Source organism: Chelonia mydas, chromosome 8 (genome assembly GCF_015237465.2).
Source record: "Chelonia mydas isolate rCheMyd1 chromosome 8, rCheMyd1.pri.v2, whole genome shotgun sequence".
Taxonomy (NCBI): Eukaryota; Metazoa; Chordata; order Testudines; family Cheloniidae; genus Chelonia; species Chelonia mydas.
In genome coordinates this window covers 81660246-81682219 of record NC_057854.1, presented here as the reverse complement: position 1 = coordinate 81682219, position 21974 = coordinate 81660246, and the positions used below count along the sequence as shown (strand labels likewise).

At 46.9% G+C, this 21974-nt stretch overlaps 2 protein-coding genes across 34 annotated transcripts in view; one reads left to right on the top strand and one right to left on the bottom strand.

Annotated features, from left to right (window-relative positions):
- Positions 1–1485, bottom strand: part of FUBP1 (far upstream element binding protein 1) — a 65641-nt gene extending 64156 nt beyond the window's left edge. For 9 of the 32 annotated variants that reach the window (XR_006283379.1, XR_006283380.1, XR_006283376.1 and 6 more), the window contains exon 1: positions 886–1239. Coding sequence is in view for 25 of the 32 variants with exons in the window: in XM_043521195.1 (XP_043377130.1) it covers positions 886–1131 (246 nt within the window). In the remaining 7 variants the exon portion in view is untranslated. Of the gene's footprint in view, positions 1–885 lie in introns of all 32 variants that reach the window. The other 23 variants (XM_043521201.1, XM_043521205.1, XM_027824986.3 and 20 more) reach the window with 11 other exon arrangements.
- Positions 1448–21974, top strand: part of DNAJB4 (DnaJ heat shock protein family (Hsp40) member B4) — a 43221-nt gene continuing 22694 nt past the window's right edge. The window contains exon 1 of one of the 2 annotated variants that reach the window (XM_007062584.4): positions 1448–1584. In XM_007062584.4, coding sequence (XP_007062646.2) covers positions 1516–1584 — 69 coding nt within the window. In that variant the 5' untranslated portion in view covers positions 1448–1515. Of the gene's footprint in view, positions 1693–21974 lie in introns of both variants that reach the window. The other variant, XM_027825010.3, reaches the window with a different exon arrangement.

Genomic DNA, 21974 nt, shown 5'->3' with positions numbered 1-21974 from the left:
TTTTCCCCCAAGGTCTTTGAGATTTTACATCTCATTAAAACACGTTGAGTTGCCTAACAGAGAACCCAACTCCTAGCAAGATCACCTTAAATCTCATTAAGTGCATTATCTGACTTTCCCTTTATAAATATTGTGTAAAGTTACACCTTGCTTGTTACCAAATGAAGTCTCATGTGCAGCCAACAACTGAAAAAACGACAAATGTGCAAATCAAGCCAAAAGTAAAACTAAAGGACGTAAGAGTACTCAACAGAAACTTGTAGTTTTAGCTCACGACCCACGAACCCAACACTTCCAAACTAGTTTGCGCAGGTTACCAGGATACAAGAGCGCCTCAGGCAACATAATAAATGGAACTGAAACTGAGCGTTTTAGAACACGAGGGGGAATCCTCGCCGAAAACCTGCGACGAGCAGCTCCTTCTCCCTCGCCTCCCCAACCAGCGCAGGGCGGTGACCCAGGGCTGCGGGCTGCCTGGGATAAGGCGTTTTCAATAACTCGCTGTGATTTCACTATTTGCTTCCCCCCAAACGGCTCAGGAGGAAGGCCCGGGAAAAGTCCTCTCCCTTCACGCAGCTTGCGGGAACAGGGGGAAGGTTATCGGGGATCGAGCAGGGGTAGGGGACCCCCCGCATCCCATTGTGTGGTGAAGGGGCAAGGGCGCTGCGGGAGCTCCCCACTGTGTGTGCTGGGGAGGCAGAGGAAACCCTCCTCACTGAGTACATAGGACGGGGAATGGGGAACAAACAAATAACACCGCCATCAACGTGCGCAGAAAACAAGGCCCCTGAAAGGGAAGCGGACCCAGCCGTGCGCCAGCCCCCTCCCCAGAACAAAACCCCTGAAGCCGCCCGATACGCTTCAAAGGATTTGCGTAGGACCCACCCTATTTGTCCCAGAATAGGTAGAGGGGAGATTCCGGCGCTGAGGATCAGAGGAGGCCCTATCGGGGGCCGCTTCCAGGCCCCCGAGCCTGAGGGTCGGAGCTACCGATGGGCTGGTGCCCACATTACACACCTGCCTAGCCCGCTGCAGTGCGTCTTTAAAGGCATCGTTGACTCCCCCACCGCCGCCTCCTCCTCCTCCGGGCGCGCCCGAAGCAGGAGGGGGCACCGTGGAATAATCCGCCATAGCCGCTCCGCCGCCGCTTCCTGCCCTACTCGCAGCCTGCCAAGAAAGAAAGAAAATGGCGGCGGGCGGGAGCCTTTCACATTCCTGCGCGGCATCGTGCTCGGGGGAGGGGGGGCATGGAAGGAGAGGAAACCTCGCGAGACCTCTAGAAGGGAGGGGTGGGATTTCGTGGAGGCTCATGTGGAAGAAGAGGAAATCTCGTGAGATTTCATTCTCACAGTATATCTGTGGGGTCGAGTTAGACCTCCAGAGATGTCCTTCAGGAGTATGGAGGGGGAAATCTTCAGAGGCGGGGATATAAGGCTCGCGATAGTTCCTTCCTGGAACGGGATTTAAGAGGCCCCATTGCGTTACGATGGGGGAAGGGGGGGTGGATTTCACGCGATGACTTTTATCGCTTCGGGATTTGGGAGATGGCAGAAAGGACACAGGTGGATCTCGCGAGCTTTAAAGGTTAATTTTCAGCGCTTGGGGCTACAGCCTCCGCTGGAGCGCGGTGGCTGCTGGGAGCTCGGTTGGCTCGCGACCTGCTAACGCTGACCGAGACTTCTGCGGCTTCCAGTGAGTCGGGGAGGGTGAAGCTCCGCGCGGGGCGAGGCTGAGCGGTTACTGCCGTTCGCAGGCCGCTGGGGTCTAACCGCCGCCACCCCTTGGGCGCTTGCCCCATGCTGAGGGAGCTCGTTGCCTCCAGGGCACAGTCCCCCCCACCCCCGAGTTCCATCGTGGGGTGACATCTGGGGGCGCAGAGCTGCTTGCGCGGCTCTGGGGCTGCCCCCCGGGACATGCTGGGGGGGTGCCACTGGGGAGGAGAAGTATCACTTGCCAGGTGACTGCCGCCGAAAACGGATGCAGCGAAGCCGGTCAGCCCGCTGGGCGTGGGGCTTGAGCGCTGCGGGGGGTGTTGTGGCGGGGGCGGCGGCTTGTAAACTGGCGTTGCTGTTGAGCGCAGTGACGGAGCAAATATCACCCCCGTGTAACGCGCTCAGGCTACCTCGAACTAGCGCTTCATTGCGACGGGAGGAGGGATGGGGCTGGAGGCCTGCGGGGCCGCGCCGCAGCGGGGGTGAGGAAACTGGCAGCGCCTCAAGAGGCAGCCGCGGTGGTGGTTGTTGGCTGCAGCCTGGGGGGGTGAGCCTGCAGGATATGCAGAGCTGTTCCGACCAGCTCAGGATCTCAGACGTCTTTGCTTGGCATGCCAGCCAAGGTGGGGGTGGAGGGGAACAAAAGCCTAGGTGGTTGTTCTGAGGTTTGTGACTCTTTCTCTAGTGTGGCTTCTCTTTTCAGCTAAATGCAACCTGGCTTTTTAAGATGTACCACCACTGAATTCTTTGTGCCCCTTGCCTTGGCATTTAACTACTCTCATTCAGTCAGTACTATTTTTGATTTCTTTTTAGGATATTCCTTTTTCAGGATGGTGTGCTCAGTTGATTCTAGCATCTTCCTACTAGGCTTCAGCTCCTGCAGGAGATGGATCGTGGCTCCCGCTTCTTCTATGCCCTGGAGTAGAAGACGGGAGGTTAAGAAGCATGTCATCTGCCTTTTGGCAGCTGATGGTACCCCTCTCAGGGATCCAGTGGAGATGTGCGAGAGGGCCCAGGCCTTCTACGCTGGCCTTTTCTCCTCAGATCCTGCCGATGCTTGCCGAGTGCTTTGGGACAAACTCCCAACGGTCAGCATGGGCGATCGGGACCAGCTGGCGCTGCCTCTCACTCTGGCCAAGTTCTTGGAAGCCCTCTATCTCATGCCCACTAATAAATTTCTGGGCATGGACAGGCTGACCGTGGAGTTCTACTGCATGTTCTGGGACGTCCTTGTCCACCATCTGGGCCAAGTGATTGGAGAGCAGGATCCTCCCCCTGTCATGCAGGTGCGCAGTGCTAGCCTTGCTGCCAAAGAAGGGGGACCTCTGCAATCTCCGGAACTGGCATCCCGTCTTGCTCCTCAGCACAGACTACAAGGTCGTAGCAAAGGCCATCTCACTGCGGTTGCAGTCTGTGCTGCCGGACCTGGTCCATCCTGACCAGACCTACACCGTCCCAGGCTGTACCATCTTTGATAATCTTTACCTGGTCCGGGGTCTCTTAGAGCTTGGGTGTAGGGATGGTCTGTCGTTCACCCTCTTGTCGTTGGATCAGGAGAAGGTGTTCGACTGGATGTACCACAGGTGTGTCCCGGGCGCTCTGTGGCATTCGGCTTCAGGCCTCAGTTTGTGGGGTTTCTCCAGGTGCTGTACGCTTCTGCACAGTGTTTAGTCAGACTCAACTGGCTCTTGATGGCACCTGTGAGCTTCGGGCAAGGAGTCAGCTGTATACTCTGGCCACTGAGCCCGTCCCCCGTCTCCTTCGTATGAGGTTGACGGGGTTGGTGCTGCATGAGCCGGAGGTGAGGCTGGTCCTGGCAGTGTATGCCAATGACGTGCTTCTCATGGTCCAGGACCTGGACGACCTGGTGCAGGTGGAGGCTTGACAAGCTATTTATTCAGCAGCCTCCTCCGCCCAGGTCAGCTGGGTCAAGAGCTCTGTCCGGGTGGCAGGTGAGCTCCCTCCCGCCCACCCACACTTCAGGTCATCCGGTGGAGCATGGGTCCGCTGCTCTATCTTGGTATTTACCTTTCTGCCACGCATCCATCTCCGCAGGAGAACTGGCAAGGTTTAGAGGGCAGGGTGGCTGCGGGGCTGAACAGGACTGCTGCAGTGCCTCTCCCTCCGGGGGAGCGTGCTGGTGCTTAACCAATTGGTCCTGTCCATGCACTGGCACCGGCTCAACAACCTGTGCCCGCCACTGGGGTTCCTGGCCAATCTGCAGAGGTTGGGTCTGGAGGTTTTTTTTGGCCAGGACTGCACTGGATCTCTGCAGCGGTTCTCTATCTTCCTCTGAAGGAGGGAGGACAGGGCCTGATGTGCATGCGCACGCAGGTCCATGTCTTCCACCTCCAGGCTCTGCAGAGACTCCTTTATAGTGCAAGCGGCTTGGCATGGAGCATATTGGCACATGCATTCCTCTGCCGCCTGTGAGAGCTCTGATATGACTGGCAGCTCTTTTTTCTCCATCCAAGAGGTCTTCTGTGAGACCTCTCTGAGCTGCCGGTCTTCTACCAGGACTTTCTCTGGACCTGGAGGCTGGTTCCAAGGAGGTAGATCTTGTTATAGAGCTCCTGCTACACAATCTTCAGCTCTGTGTGCAGGTGGTGGAGTCCCCCTTGGTGTGCTAGAGGTTGGTCCTGGCGGGAGTCACCGTGATCGGAGAGCTCCTTGACTACATCTTGGGGGGTTGGGTGGATCCCCTGGTGCTTGGTCGGCTCATGGGGCTCTCTACTCTTAAAAACCCCTGGCACGTTCTCCAGGAGGTGGAGGCAGCCCTGCCCCCCTACAGCTCAGGTTTTCCTCGAGCCGGTCCTGCAAGAAGGTGTGCCCTGCCTGTCTCTCACTCCAGGCCCTCCGGATGTTTCCATCGGCCCCCTGCCCCACGAGTCTTCCCGGCCTCCCCCTCCTCATACCCTGAGCCAGCTGCGTGTCTTGCAGCCGGTCCGTTTTTGAACCGTGCCAAAAGACCATCTATATGCGCTCGTGCTGCACACGCTTCATTTCCCCACCCTCGTGTCCCACCCAGATACCAAATGGCGGGACCTTTTACCAGCAGTGGAGGGTGGGGAGCCCCGATGGGCCAGCTTATATTCCATCTTAGTCCTGCGGCCTGCCAGGGATATCAGCTGCCGGCTCATATATGGGGCCGTGAGCATGGTCATGTACTTGGCACGGTTCACCTCTGTCCCTGAAGCCTGTCCCTTCTGTGGCGTGAGGGAGACCCTGGGGCATACGTATCTTCAGTGCACCACACTAAAGCCCCAGTTCCTCTGGGCAGCATCCGCCGGCTCTCTTGATGCCTTTGAGGAGCAATGGGTGCTGTCTGGGGTTCTCTGATGGTGTCCCCTTCTGTTTCCCTAGTTTTGGCCCTTTGACCCCCACACCTGTTCCCGTTATTGCCTTTGTTGTCCCCTGAACTTGGTTGGATTCTGGGTCCAGTAGCTTCTCCCTAGGCCGGGGAGGGGCTTTTAGCAGTGGGCGAGCTAGCGCCCGCCCACTTTCCGGTGCTCAAAAGGACCAGGCTTACTAACTTCTGTAGTGTCAGTGTCTTTAGATAAGCTATTACCAGCAGGAGAGCGGGGTGGGGGAGAGAAAACCTTTTGTAGTGGTAAACACCCGTTTTTTTTCATGCTTTGTGTATATAAAAAGGTCTTCTATACTTTCCACAGTATGCATCCGATGAAGTGAGCTGTAGCTCACGAAAGCTTATGCTCAAATAAATTGGTTAGTCTCTAAGGTGCCACAAGTACTCCTTTTCTTTTTGCGAATACAGACTAACACGGCTGTTACTCTGAAACCTGTCTGTATCTGGTATCCGGTTAATGCTGAGGGTTGATAGCAAGCATCTGATAAGGTTTTAAAAAAGTGGATTTGTCATATCCTTGGTTACAAGTCTCTTTGAGCTTGTGTCAATTTGGAACCAGGTGGCAGAAATGAAACCTATTTATTTTTAACATAGACCTTGCTTGAAGTTCTTGAACCACAGCCAGGAACAAGCATATTTGGCCAGAAGCAATTGGCAATCAATTAACATGTTGCAACATGACAAAAAATCAGCTCTAGATGAGGCTGAAGGCCATAGAGTGTGGCTAACTTTTTAGCCCTAATAGCTAGTAATATAAGAAAGTAATAGCAATACTTAAATTGGACCACTAAGTGTGTGTGTTTGTGGGGGGGAATGTACTATAGCTTACACCTGGTGTGTCTTGCCAGGGGATGGCCTACTGCTGTGTATTCTTCTGTTACAAATCATATATTTCCAATTTAAACTTAGGTTTGAGTTAAGTAGATTCTACTTTTGCACATTTTTATTTGTCACTTTGGCAACATTGTGCTTTTATTATTTAACAGATGTTTAGATGAAAACAGTATTTTTTTTAATATGACTGGCTTTTTAATTTAAGTAGGATCTATTGACTTGTACTGGTAATACACATAAAGAGGGAACAACTGGAGTTGTTCCAGGAAAAAGAGAATTCCTTTTCCTGTCTGCTTCTATTAATTAATTCTATCCCAGGAAGGTGAAAGGAGATTGTATGCCTATTCCATTGGTTTCCCATTATAATCACCCTGAAATTAAGAGTATATATATAAAGTGGGCATTTTAAGATTGATTTGTGTTAGTTAAAAGCCTGTTAAAGGCCTCGACTCTGTGTTTCCTGTTGCTTGTAATATGTAAGCTTACTCAGAAGTCTACTGGCAGTGCACAGATTGGAGTGTAAACCAAAAAATGAAGGGTGACTAGTATGGCCTAATTATTAGCATGCTGTACTGGGACCTGGAAGACTTGGGTTCTATTCCTGACTGCCTCCTGACCTTATTGAACTTGGGCAGGTCATTCCCCTTCTCTGTCCCTCAGTTTCCCTATCTGTAAAATAGGGATATTGATATTGTCTTCCTATGTAAAGTGCTTTTTAGATTACTTATGAAAAGTGCTATATAAGACCTAGCTCTTATTAGAAGACACTCAAGCAAATGTCACCACTGCCTACTCTGTTTTTATCTTGATATATGCCTACACTGTAAATGTACTTCAGATGGGGCCCTTTACAACTGGTGTCAAGTTGCTTTAAAATTTTATAAGCCTCTTGCTGGCATTCTAGTTGGACACTCTAGTTCTTATGTTGCTCTAATCGCTTAGGACAGAGAAGCAGTTTTCCTCTAACAAACTTTTTCTCATTCATTTAAGGTTTTTTCCCTTGTGTCTAGATCAGGGGTGGGCAAACTTTTTGGCCTGAGGGTCACAGCTGGGAATAGAAATTGTATGGTGGGCCATGAATGATCACAAAATTACAATTGGGGTGTGGGCTGTGGCTGGAGGTGTGGGCTCCGAGGTGGGGCCAGAAATGAGGCGTTCAGGGAGTGGGGTGCAGGGGGTGGTGAGGGCTCTGACTGGGGGGTGCAAGCTCTGGGGTGGGGCTGGGGATGAGAAGTTTAGGGTGTGGGAGGGGGATCGGGCGTTGGCTGGGGGTACGGGCTGGAGGTGCAGGGGGGTGTTCTGGGTTGGGATCGAGGGGTTCGGAGGGCGGGAGGGGGATCAGGGCTGAGGCAGTGGGTTGGGGCACTGGGAGAGGCTCAAGGGTGCGGGCTCTGGACAGTGCTTACTTTAAGCAGCTCCTGGAAGCAGCGGCATGTCCCTTCTCCAGAGCCAGGCACAGCCAGGTGGCTCTGCACTCTGCCCAGTCCGCAGACACTGCCCCTGCAACTCCCATTGGCTGCAGTTTCCGGCCAGTGGGAGCTGCAGGGGGAGCATGCAGAGCTGAGCCCCCTAGCTGCTCCTATGCGTAGGAGCCGGAGGGGGCGATGCTGCTGCTTCTGGGAGCTGCATGGAGTGGCCCTCAACCCTGTTCCCTGGCTGGAGCGGGTCTATGCCACTGCCTTCAGGAGCCACGTGGAGAGGCCCCCATTACTGCTCCCCGGCTGGAGAGCCGGAGCAGGGTAAACCCCAGACCCCGCTCCCCAGCGGGAGCTTGAGGGCTGGATTAAAACAGCTGGCAGGCCGGATCCGGCACGTGGGCCATAGTTTGCCCACCCCTGATTTAGATGCTCTGACTTGCATTTGGCTATACAAGAATAGTCACTACTTGCATATGTTTCTGAAATAGATACAGTATAAACATGTTACTATCAACACATGAAACAGAAAAACACATTGAAACATGGTTATGCTACCATGCTTTCTTTTGGTACAAGAGAGTCTGTTTATTTCCTTCAGTGACTAACCCATTGACCAGGGCAAAAAGCGCCTCCCCTCTTTGACCTACCAATGCACAATTTTGACCTGTGATGATCACCTAAATGTAATACTGTCCTCATTTCTACTTAGCTTTCTTTCCCTCAATACATGACACACACGACAGGCAAACAAACCAAAACAGCTTATTAAAATAATCATGGTCTACAGGCAGGGAAGGAAGAAAGACTATTGTTTCTAAATGCTAGGGAATCTCTAATTCTCATAATAGCAATTCCCCTTCCCTATGTAACTTTCTGTTCAACAATGCAGATCTTGAGAATATGCAGACATTAGTGAATATTGAACACATTCTGTATAGCAAAGTAATCCTACTTCTTGGAATGTGTATGGTATGTACATAAATTCAAAGAAGGAAATATGTTGTTTTCAGAAATATGGAATAACACATTCTGGATTGAGCAATTTACTTTCCTTGCTTCCAGATGTCTTTCTTCCTTGAAACTTCAGAGCATGAGAGAAGTGATGCCTAACTATCACTCACAGAATACATGCATATATTGAGAGCCTCATTTTCAAGATGAGATCTCATATTTAAAAAAAAAAAGTCATTCCCAGCTTTGTTTTGGCAGCTGAGTTCCCTGAAGTGATAAAGAACATCTACAGTCCAACCAGCAGAATACGGGTAACTGTTTGTTAGAAGATAATACATACTGTTCATTTTAAAACCTTTGCTTAGTTATTCCTTCAGTATTTTTAACGTACAAGTAAAGAGATGAGGAAAAAGATGTAATGGTGAGAGTGAACATTTTTGTGCGTGTGATGGATGGATAGATAGATATGAGAATTTTAGTATTACAAGCTCGATTTGAAGGTTGACTTTTGGGTAAAAAAAAAAAGCTGCTAATGTTCAAGACCTTTCCAGCTTGTAATTTTAAAACATGCCAAATTCTTTGCCAGGTAATCAGTTTCAAGTTGCTTTATAGGGCTTTGGCGGGAGTTGAGATATGCCATCTTCTGCTGCCATAAATAGGTTTTTAGGTTTAAATGACCTATAGTGATTACTTCAGTAGCGCAATTTACCTAGAAAGTCAGGAAGTACAGGGTTTTTAATAATTCTAATTCAGAACTGCACAGACATTTGTGAACTGCTTACTGCACTTGTGAAAGAGGAAAATTCATGTATATGATTTCAAAGATTCTTGATAAAGATAAACGGGAGGGGACTAGATAGCAGAGAGGGGAAAAATGGAAGAACAAAAAGGATTCTATTGTAGTAATCCCTCTTACAATGTTATAGTAAAAGTTTTGTCAGCATTTCTCTTACAAACTCCTTATCCTGCTATAGGATTTGACTTTGGGCTAAAACATAACTGACTTAATACAAGGTTAGTCCAAGTTTATGGGTCCAATCCTACAAAATTTACAGATGTTTACAAAACTTCAGTGGGACTGCTCAGTTGAGGAATATGGGATGGATTTCATCCTTACAGCTTTTCTTTTGAATATATGTAAAATTTTTATATCTATGCTTGGAAGGTTTAGATTTTTTTTATCAGTGAATGTTGTTTTACCATAAACACACAAACTAATTACAAGTATTTCCATAAATGATCACAATTTACAGACAGTCAAAATAAGAAAAATGCTGCTTGACAACTTGTTAATTTGATTGAGGATATTTACTTTGTATATTTTAATATGATGCAGACAATTTGTATTTTAATGGTTATAAACCTTTAAATTTTTGAATCTCAACATCTATATGTTTATTTCCCCCCCCCCTCCTCTCTGTTCCTCAGACTTTCTTGTCAACTGCTGGAAATGGCCCACCTTGATTATCACTACAAAAGGTCTCCCCTCCCCCCCCAGCTCTTCTGCTGGTAATAGCTTACCTTAAGTGATCACTCTCTTGTTATAGTGTGTATGGTAACACCCATTGTTTCATGTTCTCTATGTATATAAATCTCCCCACTGTATTTTCCACTGAATGCATCTGATGAAGTGAGCTGTAGCTCACGAAAGCTTATGCTCAAATAAATTTGTTCGTCTGTAAGGTGCCACAAGTACTCCTTTTGTTTCAACATCTACAGTTATTAAATAATTGTCTGCCCTCCCCATTGTGACCTCCCCCGTAATTTCCCACACCTGTGAAAATTTAAGTAAAAAAACCCTTAAAAATAAACACCTATCAAAATCATAAAAAATAATTCTGACAAGCTTAAATATATCTGTCTAGCCACTTTTTAAAAAAAATTTGAAAAGTTTTACAAATACCTCACGTCCTTCTAAAGCACTGTTCCTTATAGTAATACAAATAATAATAATAATGGAGACTAGTGCATTGCAGCCCTAGTCATAGATAAGACCCTATTGTACTATGCTCTGTACTGACTCAAAAAGATGGTCTCTGCCCCAAACAGCTTATTATCTGAGTATGAGATGATACAATAGATGGATACAGCCAAACAGGACTGTAGGAGTACAGTGAAACAATATGGGTCAGTATGGTAAGTAGTGGTCTTAGCACACCGACAGCCTAACAGTTGTCAAGTTCTTTGTAGGCATCAAGGAAAAGAGTTCTCAGGAGGGTAATTAGTTAGGCTATTTGGGGATGTTTGCAGCATGCAAAAATGCATGGAAGTGGTTGCTTTAAAGTGTTACAAGTGGGTCAGGGGAACTTGCAGTATTGGTGGATAGGAGGCAGGAGTTGACAACTTGATAGTAAATCAGAGAAGATAGGGTGGGGGTAGAGTGTGAAGGCCTTGAAAATGAAGACAAATAAGTTATACATGATGAGAGAGAGAGGAGGGAACCCGTGGTCCTTTATGGTCCTGACTTAGAACATTAAATGCATGCTGAGTGATTTGCTGAATTGGCCTTAATACTGAGCCCCTTCATTTCATTTAAAACAAACAGATTTAGGTGTGTCAGTTTTTCTCAGCTTGGAAAGGAGACTAGGCAAATGTATTTTCCTACTACCACCATACAGACCTGGTCTGAGGTAATCTCCTTCCCTGATACACAGGTGCTGACTTTCCAGTGTGCTGGGGGGACAGAGGGTACTCAACCACCAACTCTTCCCCAGGCACTGCTCCCACTCCACTCCTTACTCCAAGGCCCCACCCCTGCCCTGCTTCTTCCCTCCCCATAGCGCGCCGCATCCTCGCTCCTATCCATCCTTCCCAAAGCCTCCTGCACACCACAAAACAGTTGTTTGCAGCAGGCGGGCGGAAGGGGAGGGATGGGGAGGCACTGATCAGTGGGGCCCACCGGCAGATGGCAAACACTGGGAGGGGGGAGCTGATGGGGGACTGAGCACTCACCATTTTTTCCCTGGGGATGCTCCAGCCCCGGAGCAGCCATGGAGTTGGCACCTATGCCCTGATACATTAAGACCAAACTGTTACCTTTTCTCAGTGACAAGTAAGAGGCAAGAAAGACTATAGGCTACCTGTGCACCAGCTCAGCCCATCCTGAGGACAGTTGGTCCAGGGATGGAAGGATTTGTACCTTCTCCTCTGATTATCTATTTAGGTGGGGCTCATAAATTAAAAATATATAAATATATTCTATGATTTCTTTTTATCCAGCCATTGCTTGCTGTTTGTCAGAGGTCAGTTAAAAAGAACTGGTATATAAGGGTAAACCTGTATTGTGTATGTAATTTTGGCAGCAGTGGGAAAGGGAGCAATAGAAAGGAAAGGATATGAGTTGAGTTCTAAAAATCCCTAAATAAACATTGAAGCTAGTCAATATTCATAATAAAGGGTTCAAAACTCAGTCATCAGCCTTTAAGAACATGATTATGGCAAGTTTAGACGAACTGGTAACTTGAAATATTGTATGGATTATGTGTGTTTATTGAGGAAATGTAATAAATAACATGACAAAACACTTGTGTATGTCTAAGAATATTTATTTTATCATGGTCCCTAGTTTTCGCCCTTCTCTATCCTCCTTTAGATTTATGTTGTTATAAGTGGATAGCTCAATATTTACTGTAAGTGGCAACAAACATTTATTTATGGTAGCACCCAGAGCCTCCATTTGTGATTGTGGATTGTTGTGTTCATAATGTAAAAACATAGGTAAAAGGCAATTCATGCCCTGAAAGGCTATGGTACAGGCTTAATATTTCAAAGTTCAATAAAGCTGGTAAATACAAAGGGGCAAAGAAAACAAACTCTATGTACTTAAGAATGAGGATGACATTAGATTTGGAGGGAAACTCTTTTTGACCAAAATAGTATAAGAAAGCTGCCTCTTCACTGCCGCCTAATTCACATCTCACTAAAATGTCAGATCTCCCATATGTTATATAATAAGGATTGCTGTCAAGAGGGAGAAAACCAAGTACAACTTTAAAAAAACACCATCCCCCTCATAGTTAAATGTAAAATTGGAAACCTATGGACTGAATTGGCAAAATTCGCTGATTTGATGGGGGATAAATCCCACTTGTTCTGCTGAGGGCAAATCCTGCTTTCTCCCTAGAGTTTACTGTCTTGTGGGTTATTCCTTATGAGAGAAATAATCTGTGTTTAACACATGAATGTAAGAAACGTGTACAATTGTGGAAGTGTAGGACACACTCTTTACTCCTATTTTTTTTGTTTGCTCCTCATCACCGCTCTCTGTCCCTGTCACTCCAGCAGAACTAAAATGAAAGGTTTGAAAAATCACATGGTGATTGCAAGCATGAAGCTTTCTAGCATATGGGTCCCATACAGAATTGAAGGTTTCATTGTGCAACTGGGGCAGGGAGAGCCTTACAGTGTTCTTCATGGCAAAGAAAATCTCCCAACCTTGAACCGATGTAATGCTGTCTTCTGAAATCTACAGAGTGAGCTTCTGTACCTCTGCTGCTAATAGTTCAAACTGCAGCAGACTGAAAGCTGATCAGAATTGTGTTGGTTTTCACTGTAGCTTTTCAAAACCCCGTGGGCAGCAGTAAAACTGAGAAGAATCACATCTATTTACTCTGCTGTTTGAGAAGAGCTGAGCAGCAGCAGCAAGGGCAGGAATTGGAGCTGTTCAATGAGACATGCTTTTGGATTTAGGTGTGGGGTTGGAGGGGAGAGGCAGAGAAGTGAAGAACCACCCACATCTCCCAACAACCAGAAGTCTGGGGGTGGGAAGAAGCAAGGGGGGACAGAGAGCAGGAGCATATTGCTTCTCTCTTCCAGTAACTGAAAAGGGAAGGCGTTCCCTTTAAATTTGTCTCATACTAGCCCAAGGTTGGTACATAAGACTGTCTCCAGGCAAGGTCCAGATACAGCACGCTGATAGGAACACCATCAGACTCTCACTTTTCCTCATAGTTGCAAAGGTAAGAGTGGCTTCTCATTTGGATATTGGATGGTGGGGTCCCCATCCTTCATATCTCTAGGTAGTTGGGGCTTCAAAAATTTTACTAGATACCTATATGTGAGGGGATGGGTGGCTGTATGTAAGACAGTGAAGGCTTTTTCAACCCATGGATCATGACCCAAAATGGGGTTGCCAGAATGTGTCAAAGGGTTGCATGGGAGGTTGGGGGAAGGGGTGGGCATTGCAGAGCCTGTCCCACACTCACCTGGTAGTGGTAGCTCCTGCAGCTCTGGTCCTGTGGGGCTGGCTGGGCTCAGTGCCCATAGCAGGGACCAGAGACCTGGCGCATGGGTTTGCAGTGCTGCAGCACTGCTCAGGTTCATCCTCTCTGTCATGATGGGGCGGGGGAAGGGGGGCGGGCTAGCTGGGCCAAATTTGTGTGAGTGGACCGTGACCCCATGTACCACGTTGCAATGCCACTCAGACAAATTTGGCCTGGCCAGTCCCCTATTGTGGGACTGGGCCAAACCTCAGTGGCACTTTGACCTCAGAGGTCTCAAACCCCAGAGCAGGGAGCTAAGCCCTGTGGGACAGAAGCCCCACTATGGTACTTGTAGTGTACTTATTTAGTACTCAATTATGTTAATGTGTATTGTATATCCTGTATAAGAAATATTTAGTAAGTCAGAATTTTTTGTGTGCTAAAGCTATTTATTGGGTTGAGACAGGCCATCAAGGTTTACAAATGGGTCCTGAATGCTGAGAGCCTGAGAACCACTAAGATAGTGAGTAGAAGAAATCCTATATTTTTTTTTTAAGGGTGGGTTTTTAAGTTTTTATTTACACACACACACACACACACACACACACACACACACACACACCCTGAAAAAGGAGGATTAATACAGTTCTCCCTAAGCAGTATGCATGGTTTTCTTTCTTTAAATTGCAGGGCAATGGCCTAAGAGGTTGTGGGGGAAAGGAGTGTAATAGCATAAGTAAATCTTTCAAACCCAGCTAATGTGGGTACTAGTGCTAGAACCATGATGATGTGGTGAAGGTAATAGGCATCTGAGCATCATGATACCAGTGTTTGGTGGCAGTATTTGCGCACGCACCAGGAATCCAGCACTATCACATTGTTTACAAGCTGTAGGCAATGAATGACTCTTGGTAAATTGTTCCAAAGGCTAATTATCCTCACTTAAAATGGTACACTTTATTTCCAGTCTGAGTTTGTCTACTTCAGCTTGCAGCCATTGGACCGTGTTATGCCTTTTTCTGCTAGACTGAAGAGTTCATTATTATCAAATATTTGTTCCCCTCTATAGAGAACAAAGATGGTTAAAGGGTGATTTGATTACTTTCTCTTTAAGCTAAATGGATTGATCTCCTTGAGTCTGTCACTATAAGGAATGTTTTCTAATCCTTTAATCATTCTTGTGGCTCTTCTTTGAACCTTCCACAATTCAAGAAAAATCTTATTAAATTGGAGACTCCAGAATGGGACACAGTATTCCATCACACTAGTGCCAAAAAGAGATGTAAATAATCTCTGTATTCCTACTCAAGCTCCTGTTTATGCATCCGAGGATTGCATTCATCCTTTTGGCCACAGTGTCATATTGAGAGTCATGGTCTGCTGATTATCCACCATGATGACAAACCCCTTTTGGAGTCACTGAATCACAGAATGGAGTCAGTGACCTGTAAGTGTGACCTATGTTCTTGGAAGTAATAAGGCATCTTTGAGCCCTGGAATGCAATCAGAACATTCAAAAAGAGAGCAACAACTAATTACTTACTCTTGTAAACTGGACTTTGCTGTAATGCAGCAAGGATGAGTGATACCTAGGGCTATGGGTGTAATTTTTTTTTTTTTTGGTGAGCACATATAACACCCATTAGCATGATTCAAAGGGAGAATGGATGGACTCCTTTGTTTTATCTTAAATCAGACAGACTTAAAGTAACAATTAGATCAAACTCTGACATGTCTTTGTTTTTTTTAATGTAACTTGGTTCTTATTACATCTTACAGTACATGGGGATCTGTCATTGCTGAGCTTTGTAAACATAAAAATCTATCTGCATGAGTCATAGAACAGCATGTGGGTGGGATTTGGGCAACGGCACTCTGGAAAAATATCTAGTATGGATGTGGGAACACTTCCTTTTGCTTACATAAAAAATAGTGATCACGTGTCCAACAGCAGAAATTTGTGCTGTTCCTTATTTGGTAAAGTGTTAATAGCATTCATTTTGTTCAATGCAATAGTATAAATGAATAAAATAAACTATAGCACTGAAACTGTCATCCCAAACAGGTTTAGTTGTGGTTTAATTCTGAAAATATCCTTTTTCTTAGCAAAGAAAACTGAAGAATAAACTTATTCCCTCTGAATTTTTGCTAATTTTAATGCTGCTGAGAGCAAATGCAGAAAGCACTGACTAGCACCAAATGGAATGTAAATGGGGAATGTGTAAGGATCTTCCCCCACTCCACATAGCACCATAACTCTGATCAGCAACACATTGTGCTGTACTTTTTTTTTTTTTTTCCTCCTCTCTCCAGACATTTTCTGTTTACTGACTGGTTTTTCATTAGGCCAAAAACAACTGCACAAATGCTATTACAAAAAGAAACTGTATTTCTGAGTATGGTATTTAAGGTAAGAAAAATATGAAAAATAGCTTATGTAATAAAATGAAAAGACAGCTTGTATGCTGATCCAATGGAATTGTGCCATAATTTCACAGCTGTTTCACATCCTATTGCTCAGTAACATTTCTCAAGTTCATGCAGGCTTCCAGATTGAGAGCCAGTGGGAGTGAAGTCCTCTCTTTGTGCACAGAACTGGTATAGTATGAGCAGCAGCAGTGCAAGCTTCCCAATGCTGCCTTGTCAATGTGCCTAAACCCTCACCTGCAAAGTCAATCTCTAGCCTCCAGATACATCAAATTAATGACTTGCCTCTTTGTTGAGACTTACTGATTTATTGGCATCCTTACCAAAAAAGGAAGAGGGTTAAAAAGTTTAAGAAATGCCCACCTTTATCACTAGGGCCCTACCAAATTCCTGACCATGAAAAACACATCTCGGACTATGAAATCTGGTCTTGTGTGCTTTTACCCTATACTATGCAGATTTCATGGGGAGCGATCAGCATTTCTCAAATTGAGGATCTGAGCCAGCAGCCACCACTGCTGAGCTCTGAAGGCAGCACAGCACCACCAGCAGCACAGAAGTAAGAGTAACAATACCGCAACCCCCCCTCCTGCAATAACCTTGCGACCCCCCCCTCCCCCCCCCCGTAACTGTGCCTCAGTGGGTCACAACTTAGAATACCAAATTCAGGACAAACTGATGAAAAATAGGACAGATAGACCCAAAACTAGAGGTTATTCTCCCATGAGATATACCAAACCAGCAACAAAAGTACATTTCTGTTTCGCCATGCTGGGTAACAAGAAGTCATAAAAGCAGTTTCCTTAGATCATTAGACTTAAAAATAAGTGGTTCTTTAAAACGAATCTAATCAAATAGAAGGTTCTTCTGGTACCAAAGGAGCAGCCAAATACCAAGGTCAATATGTAACTCGGATCTTACCCAAAAATCAAGCCGTTGCCAATCCTTTAGTATCTAAATCTAAAGGTTTATTTATAAAGAAAGAAAGAAAGGTAAGAGTTAAATTTGGTTAAAGGAATCAAATACATACAATAATTGCAAATTTCTTGTTTCAGGTTTGTAGCAGTGATGGAATAAACTGCTGGCTTAAGTCAAGTCTTTGGTTACTTCCAAATCATTGGAAGGTCCTCAGTCCATAGGTTTGAACGGGGGGGGGCAAACTTTGGCCTGTGGGCCAGATCTGGCCTGGGGTATTGCCACCACTGTGGGCCCCACGCCTCTCCCGGAAGCAGCCGGCATCAGGTCCCTGCGGCACCTGGGGGACGGGGAGGGCAGAGAGCTCCATGTGCTGCCCCCCGCAGCTCCCATTGGCTGGGAATGGGGAACTGCGGCCAATGGGAACTTTGGGGGAGGTATCCACAGGTGAGGGCAGTGTGTAGAGCCCTTTTTCCACCCCACCCAGGGGCCGCAGGGACATGGTGCCGGCCGCTTCCGGGAGTGGTGTGGGGCCAGGGCAGGCAGGCAGGGAACCTGCCCTGGCCCCGGTGCACACTGCTGCCACCCTGGAGCCGCTCCAGGTAAGCGGCACTGGGCTGGAGCCCGCAGCTCACACTCCTCCCTGCACCCCTGCCCTGAGCTCCCTCCTGCACTCCAACCCCTTCTGCACGTTGAGCCCCCTGCTGCATCCCTCCTGCACTCCCCACCCCCTCATATACCCCACATCCCTCCTCCGCCCCAACCCTTGCCCTGAGCCCCTTCCTGCTCACCACACCCCCTACCACACCCTGCACTCCCTCCTGCTCCCTAACCCCCTGCCCCAGCCTTCCATTCATGGCCCTGCATGCAATTTCCCCACCCAGATGTGGCCCTCGGGCTAAAAAGTTTGTCCATCCCGGGGTTAGAATGCTCCCATTAGTATAAATTCATAGTCCAGAGGCTTGAGCAGGAAGAGGCTGGAGCAGGAAAGAGGCAAAATGGAGGTGTTTCAAGGGCCTTTTATAACTTCTATTATGTGGAGGGAAACCCATTGTTTTAAACAAAGCCCCCAGCACAGCTAGTAGAAAATTACAGGTGAAAGATGGGAGTTTGGAGTCACATGGGCAAGTCACCTGTCCATGCCTGATTTTGCTTAGTCATAGTAGGAAGCCATTACCTATACTTCAGATGGAACATCCACAGGAAAGTTCATTCAGTTTAGATAGGCATCTCCCATAGTCCTTTGTAAGTTGTTCTTTTGATGGGCCATTCAATTTGAATAAAGAAAAGGAGTACTTGTGGCACCTTAGAGACTAACTAATTTATTTGAGCACAAGCTGTAGCTCACAAAAGCTTATGCTCAAATTTGTTAGTCTCTAAGGTGCCACAAGTACTCCTTTTCTTTTTCGAATAGAGACTAACACGGCTACTACTCTGAAACCTGTCAATTTGAATAGTCCCTCCAAGATGTGCAGGCTGAATACCTTGTGGGCGTTACCCCAGGAGCAAACATTTGAAACCCAGATATAGAGCCAATACTCATAACTTCAAATACAAAAATGATACATGCGTACAAATAGCATAATCATAACCTTTCCATAGGCATATTATATGCCACATTTTATACAAGATTGGTTGCAAATATATAACAGTGGTTGCAACAATGATCTACATGGTCATATTTTAATCAGATAATGTCACACCTCCCACAGCTCCTTTTTGGGTCAGGACCCCTACTATTACAACACCATGAAATTTCAGATATAAATAGCTGAAAGCATGAATTTTACCATTTTAAAAATCCTATCACTGAAATTGACCAAACTGGATTGTGAATTTGGTAGGGCCCTATTCATCACACTTACTACAGGACTTTTTGAAAAATCAGGAAACAAGGAATCATGGATTCACAGGGTCTGGTCTATGCCCCAGTCTTTAACTAGTCTAATGGGAGTACCTCTTTAGTATGCTGGATCCCTGCTATTCTACAGAGGTTGCCCATGGCCTCCACGACTCCAGAACTGGGCCTTCAGGTTTCAGCAATTCTTGTCTCTCTCCATGGCTCTTAGCATATACACAATGTGCCTCAGGTGGCATTTGACCAGGATTAATCACCGAATTTGGTCTGCTGCTTGGATCATTAGCTTTCCTGGCCTAGGCTGAGTACTGATGGAGAGTGTGACATGAATGCTGATCTATGACCCCCACCCAAACCTGCAGTGATTCCAACTGAGCCAGATTCCTGAAAAAGCATTTTTCCACCTATTCAATGCTCGCAGTAAGTAGTTGCAGTGGTACCAGACAGCCTTTTCAAAACAATGTAACAATTTTATTAGCTACCTGACATGCAGAATCTGAAAGTCTTTGAGGTTACAAGAGAGAGGCAGACTTGGGATATGGTTTCTGTTGGTGGTAGCCAGGACTTTGCTATATCCGTTCCCAAGCCCATCCTCTCCCTCTCTGTCCTCTTTTCCTCTGAGTTCCAGGAGAGCTCCTTAAGAGCTGTCAGACACATTCCCTTTCTCTTTGTTTCCAGCTGAGGTCCTTCTTTGGCTGTGAGCAGGTAGGTGTTAATGTGCTGGCCTCTGGGGTTTCCATTGTCCCTTCCAGAGTCTCCATTCGCATGTGTGGATTCCAACCAGACATTGTTAAGCAGTCTGTTTCCAACGCAGCCTGGTAATGTGACATCTTGCCAGCCCTCATTCTCTTATACGCTTGATATGTTGTCTGCAGTTAGGCCTTGTCTACACTGCCACTTACAGCGCTGAAACTTTCTTCACTCAGGGGTGTGAAAAAACACCCCTTGGGCGATGCGAGTTTCAGTGCTGTAAAGTGGCAGTGTAGATAGTGCTACAGCACTAGGAGCTGTGCTCCCAGTACTGGTAACTATTCCCAGGGCCCTCTCTACCCATATGCACAGTACGCAGCTGTGTAAGGCCCCAGGAAATTTGAGGCACCAAACTTCCTGGTGTCCTGTGCAGCTGCGTGCTCCGCCCCAGCCCCACCTCTTCCCACCCCTGCTCTGCCCCAGCCCTGCCCCCACTCCCCTGCACAGCTGAGTGCTCCTCCAGCCCCTGCCCTGCCTCTTCCCCATGGCCCCACCCCCACTTCCTACTGCTGATGAGTGCCTGCCGGGCCCGCACTCATCAGCGGTGGGAAGTGCAGTGACCCGGCCCCAGCCGTGCTGCCAGTGAGTGCTGGGGGGTAGTTTCCCCTTGCCCCCTAAGCCGGCCCGGACCCCCCCCCCCCCATGGAGGCCTGCCCTCCCCCACGGGGGGGGCTGTGTAGGGCCCCAGAATAGCTAGGGACAGTCCTGACTATTCCCTTTGCAGAGGTGGTTTTAGCGCTTTAACAGCGGCTGTGTAGACATACCCTTAGCCTCTACAGTGAAATAGAATTTTATCTGCACTGACAGGATCCCATCGTGTCAGCTTAGGTAATCCACCAACCTGGGAGGCAGTAGCTAGCTCAACGGAAGAATTCTTCTGTCTACACAGGGGATTAGGTTGGTATAGCTTTTGTGGATTTTTCACACCCCTGAGAGATATGGCTATACTGATGTAAGTTCCTCGGTAGACTAGCCCTCTGTGTATTGTAGCAACAAGTGCACAGGGAAACTAAGGCTATGTCTACACTATGCATACAGCCACCAAAATTATTAAATCACTTGTGTGTGTGCACACTTTGTTCCATGTGTCGGCGATGTGTGTCCTCACCAGGAGCACTTGTATGAACTTGTATTTTTCAGTGTGGGGCATTGTGGGATGGCTCCTGGAGACCAGTAACAGTGGACGCAAAGCTCATAGCAATGTTCAAATTACTCCCAGTCCCAAAGGATCGGTCACTTAATCCAGGACAATTGTATTTTAGATCTCACACCAAAGACGATGCTTATGGCTAATCCTATAATAAACTATTTCAAGATTCCTTAACTAGGAAAAGGAAATAGAGTTATTTACAAGGTTTAAAGTAAGTAAATCTATATACCCATAAATGGATTCCAGTCTTAAGTTTCAAGAAGTAATAGAAGCTTCTGTAATAAGCGAGCTCTGTATGTCCTTTAGGGCTAACCCACAGCAAGCACTGGAGATCTTTTGCTTATGCTTAGTCATGGGTGGTGGGTATTGAAGGCCAGGGGAGGCTAAACCTCCCCTAACCCACGCCGTGGCCCTGCCCACGCTCTTCCCCGAGGCCATGCCCTCCCTCCCCTTCTCCCCTGAAGCTGGCAGGTGCCCAACTTCAGCCCATGGCCTGGGGCTTGGGCTGGGCATTATCTTCCGGCAACCCTATCCCACCTCCAAAATACAGCAGAACGCTTGCCCTAATAATTGGGCTGACAAATTTTTACCCTAAGTGTGAGAATTGAGGGAAAGTTCATAAGATTTCATAATAATTAATAAATGTTTGTTCATGGGAAGAGGTGCAAAAGGGAGACAGAAAACTTAATTGGTCAAAATATAAAGGCCTATTGATATAACTTAAGGACTATGCTGAGGTCACACATGGTAAAGAAGAAGTGTGGGACCAGAAACTAATAGACCAAAATTGGTGTGTCAAAAATTAGGCCTAATTGATTAACAAAATGATGAGGGCATGGGCTGTTCCATCCATCACTCCCTTTTGGAGTTCTTAAAGAAAAGACTTCTGGACGGGAAATTAAGAAATTGTCTGACAACTACTGGTAGGGGAGAGGGGGGTAGGTGACAGAGAAGGAGCAAGCTTTACCACTGTGGCTGCCACACCCACAGTCTCCTGGGACTGTAGGTTGTACTACAGCATCATTGGGCTTTCATCATCCTGATCCTTAAATAGAGAGGAACCCAGATATTTCCACCTCCACCAGCTTCAGCTAAATCCTGAATATCACCTGGGATGTGAGACTGTCATTCCCCTTCGTATGTCCTATTTCTTCTCTTTACTCTCTCCTTTTGCCTTCTATCTATCAAGAGTCTGGCTTAGCTGGCCAAGACTATATTTTTGCAATGTTGCTGTGAATATGTGACCAAACTGGCAGCAAAAAGCAATGCCCTAGACAATTTGATGCTGGTACAAGTTTGCTAGGTCTCAGAGTGTGCTATCCCTGTGTTTCTCCAGCAGTGTGGTAGCCAGTAAGGGTATGTTTACACTACGAAATTAGATCAATTTTTAT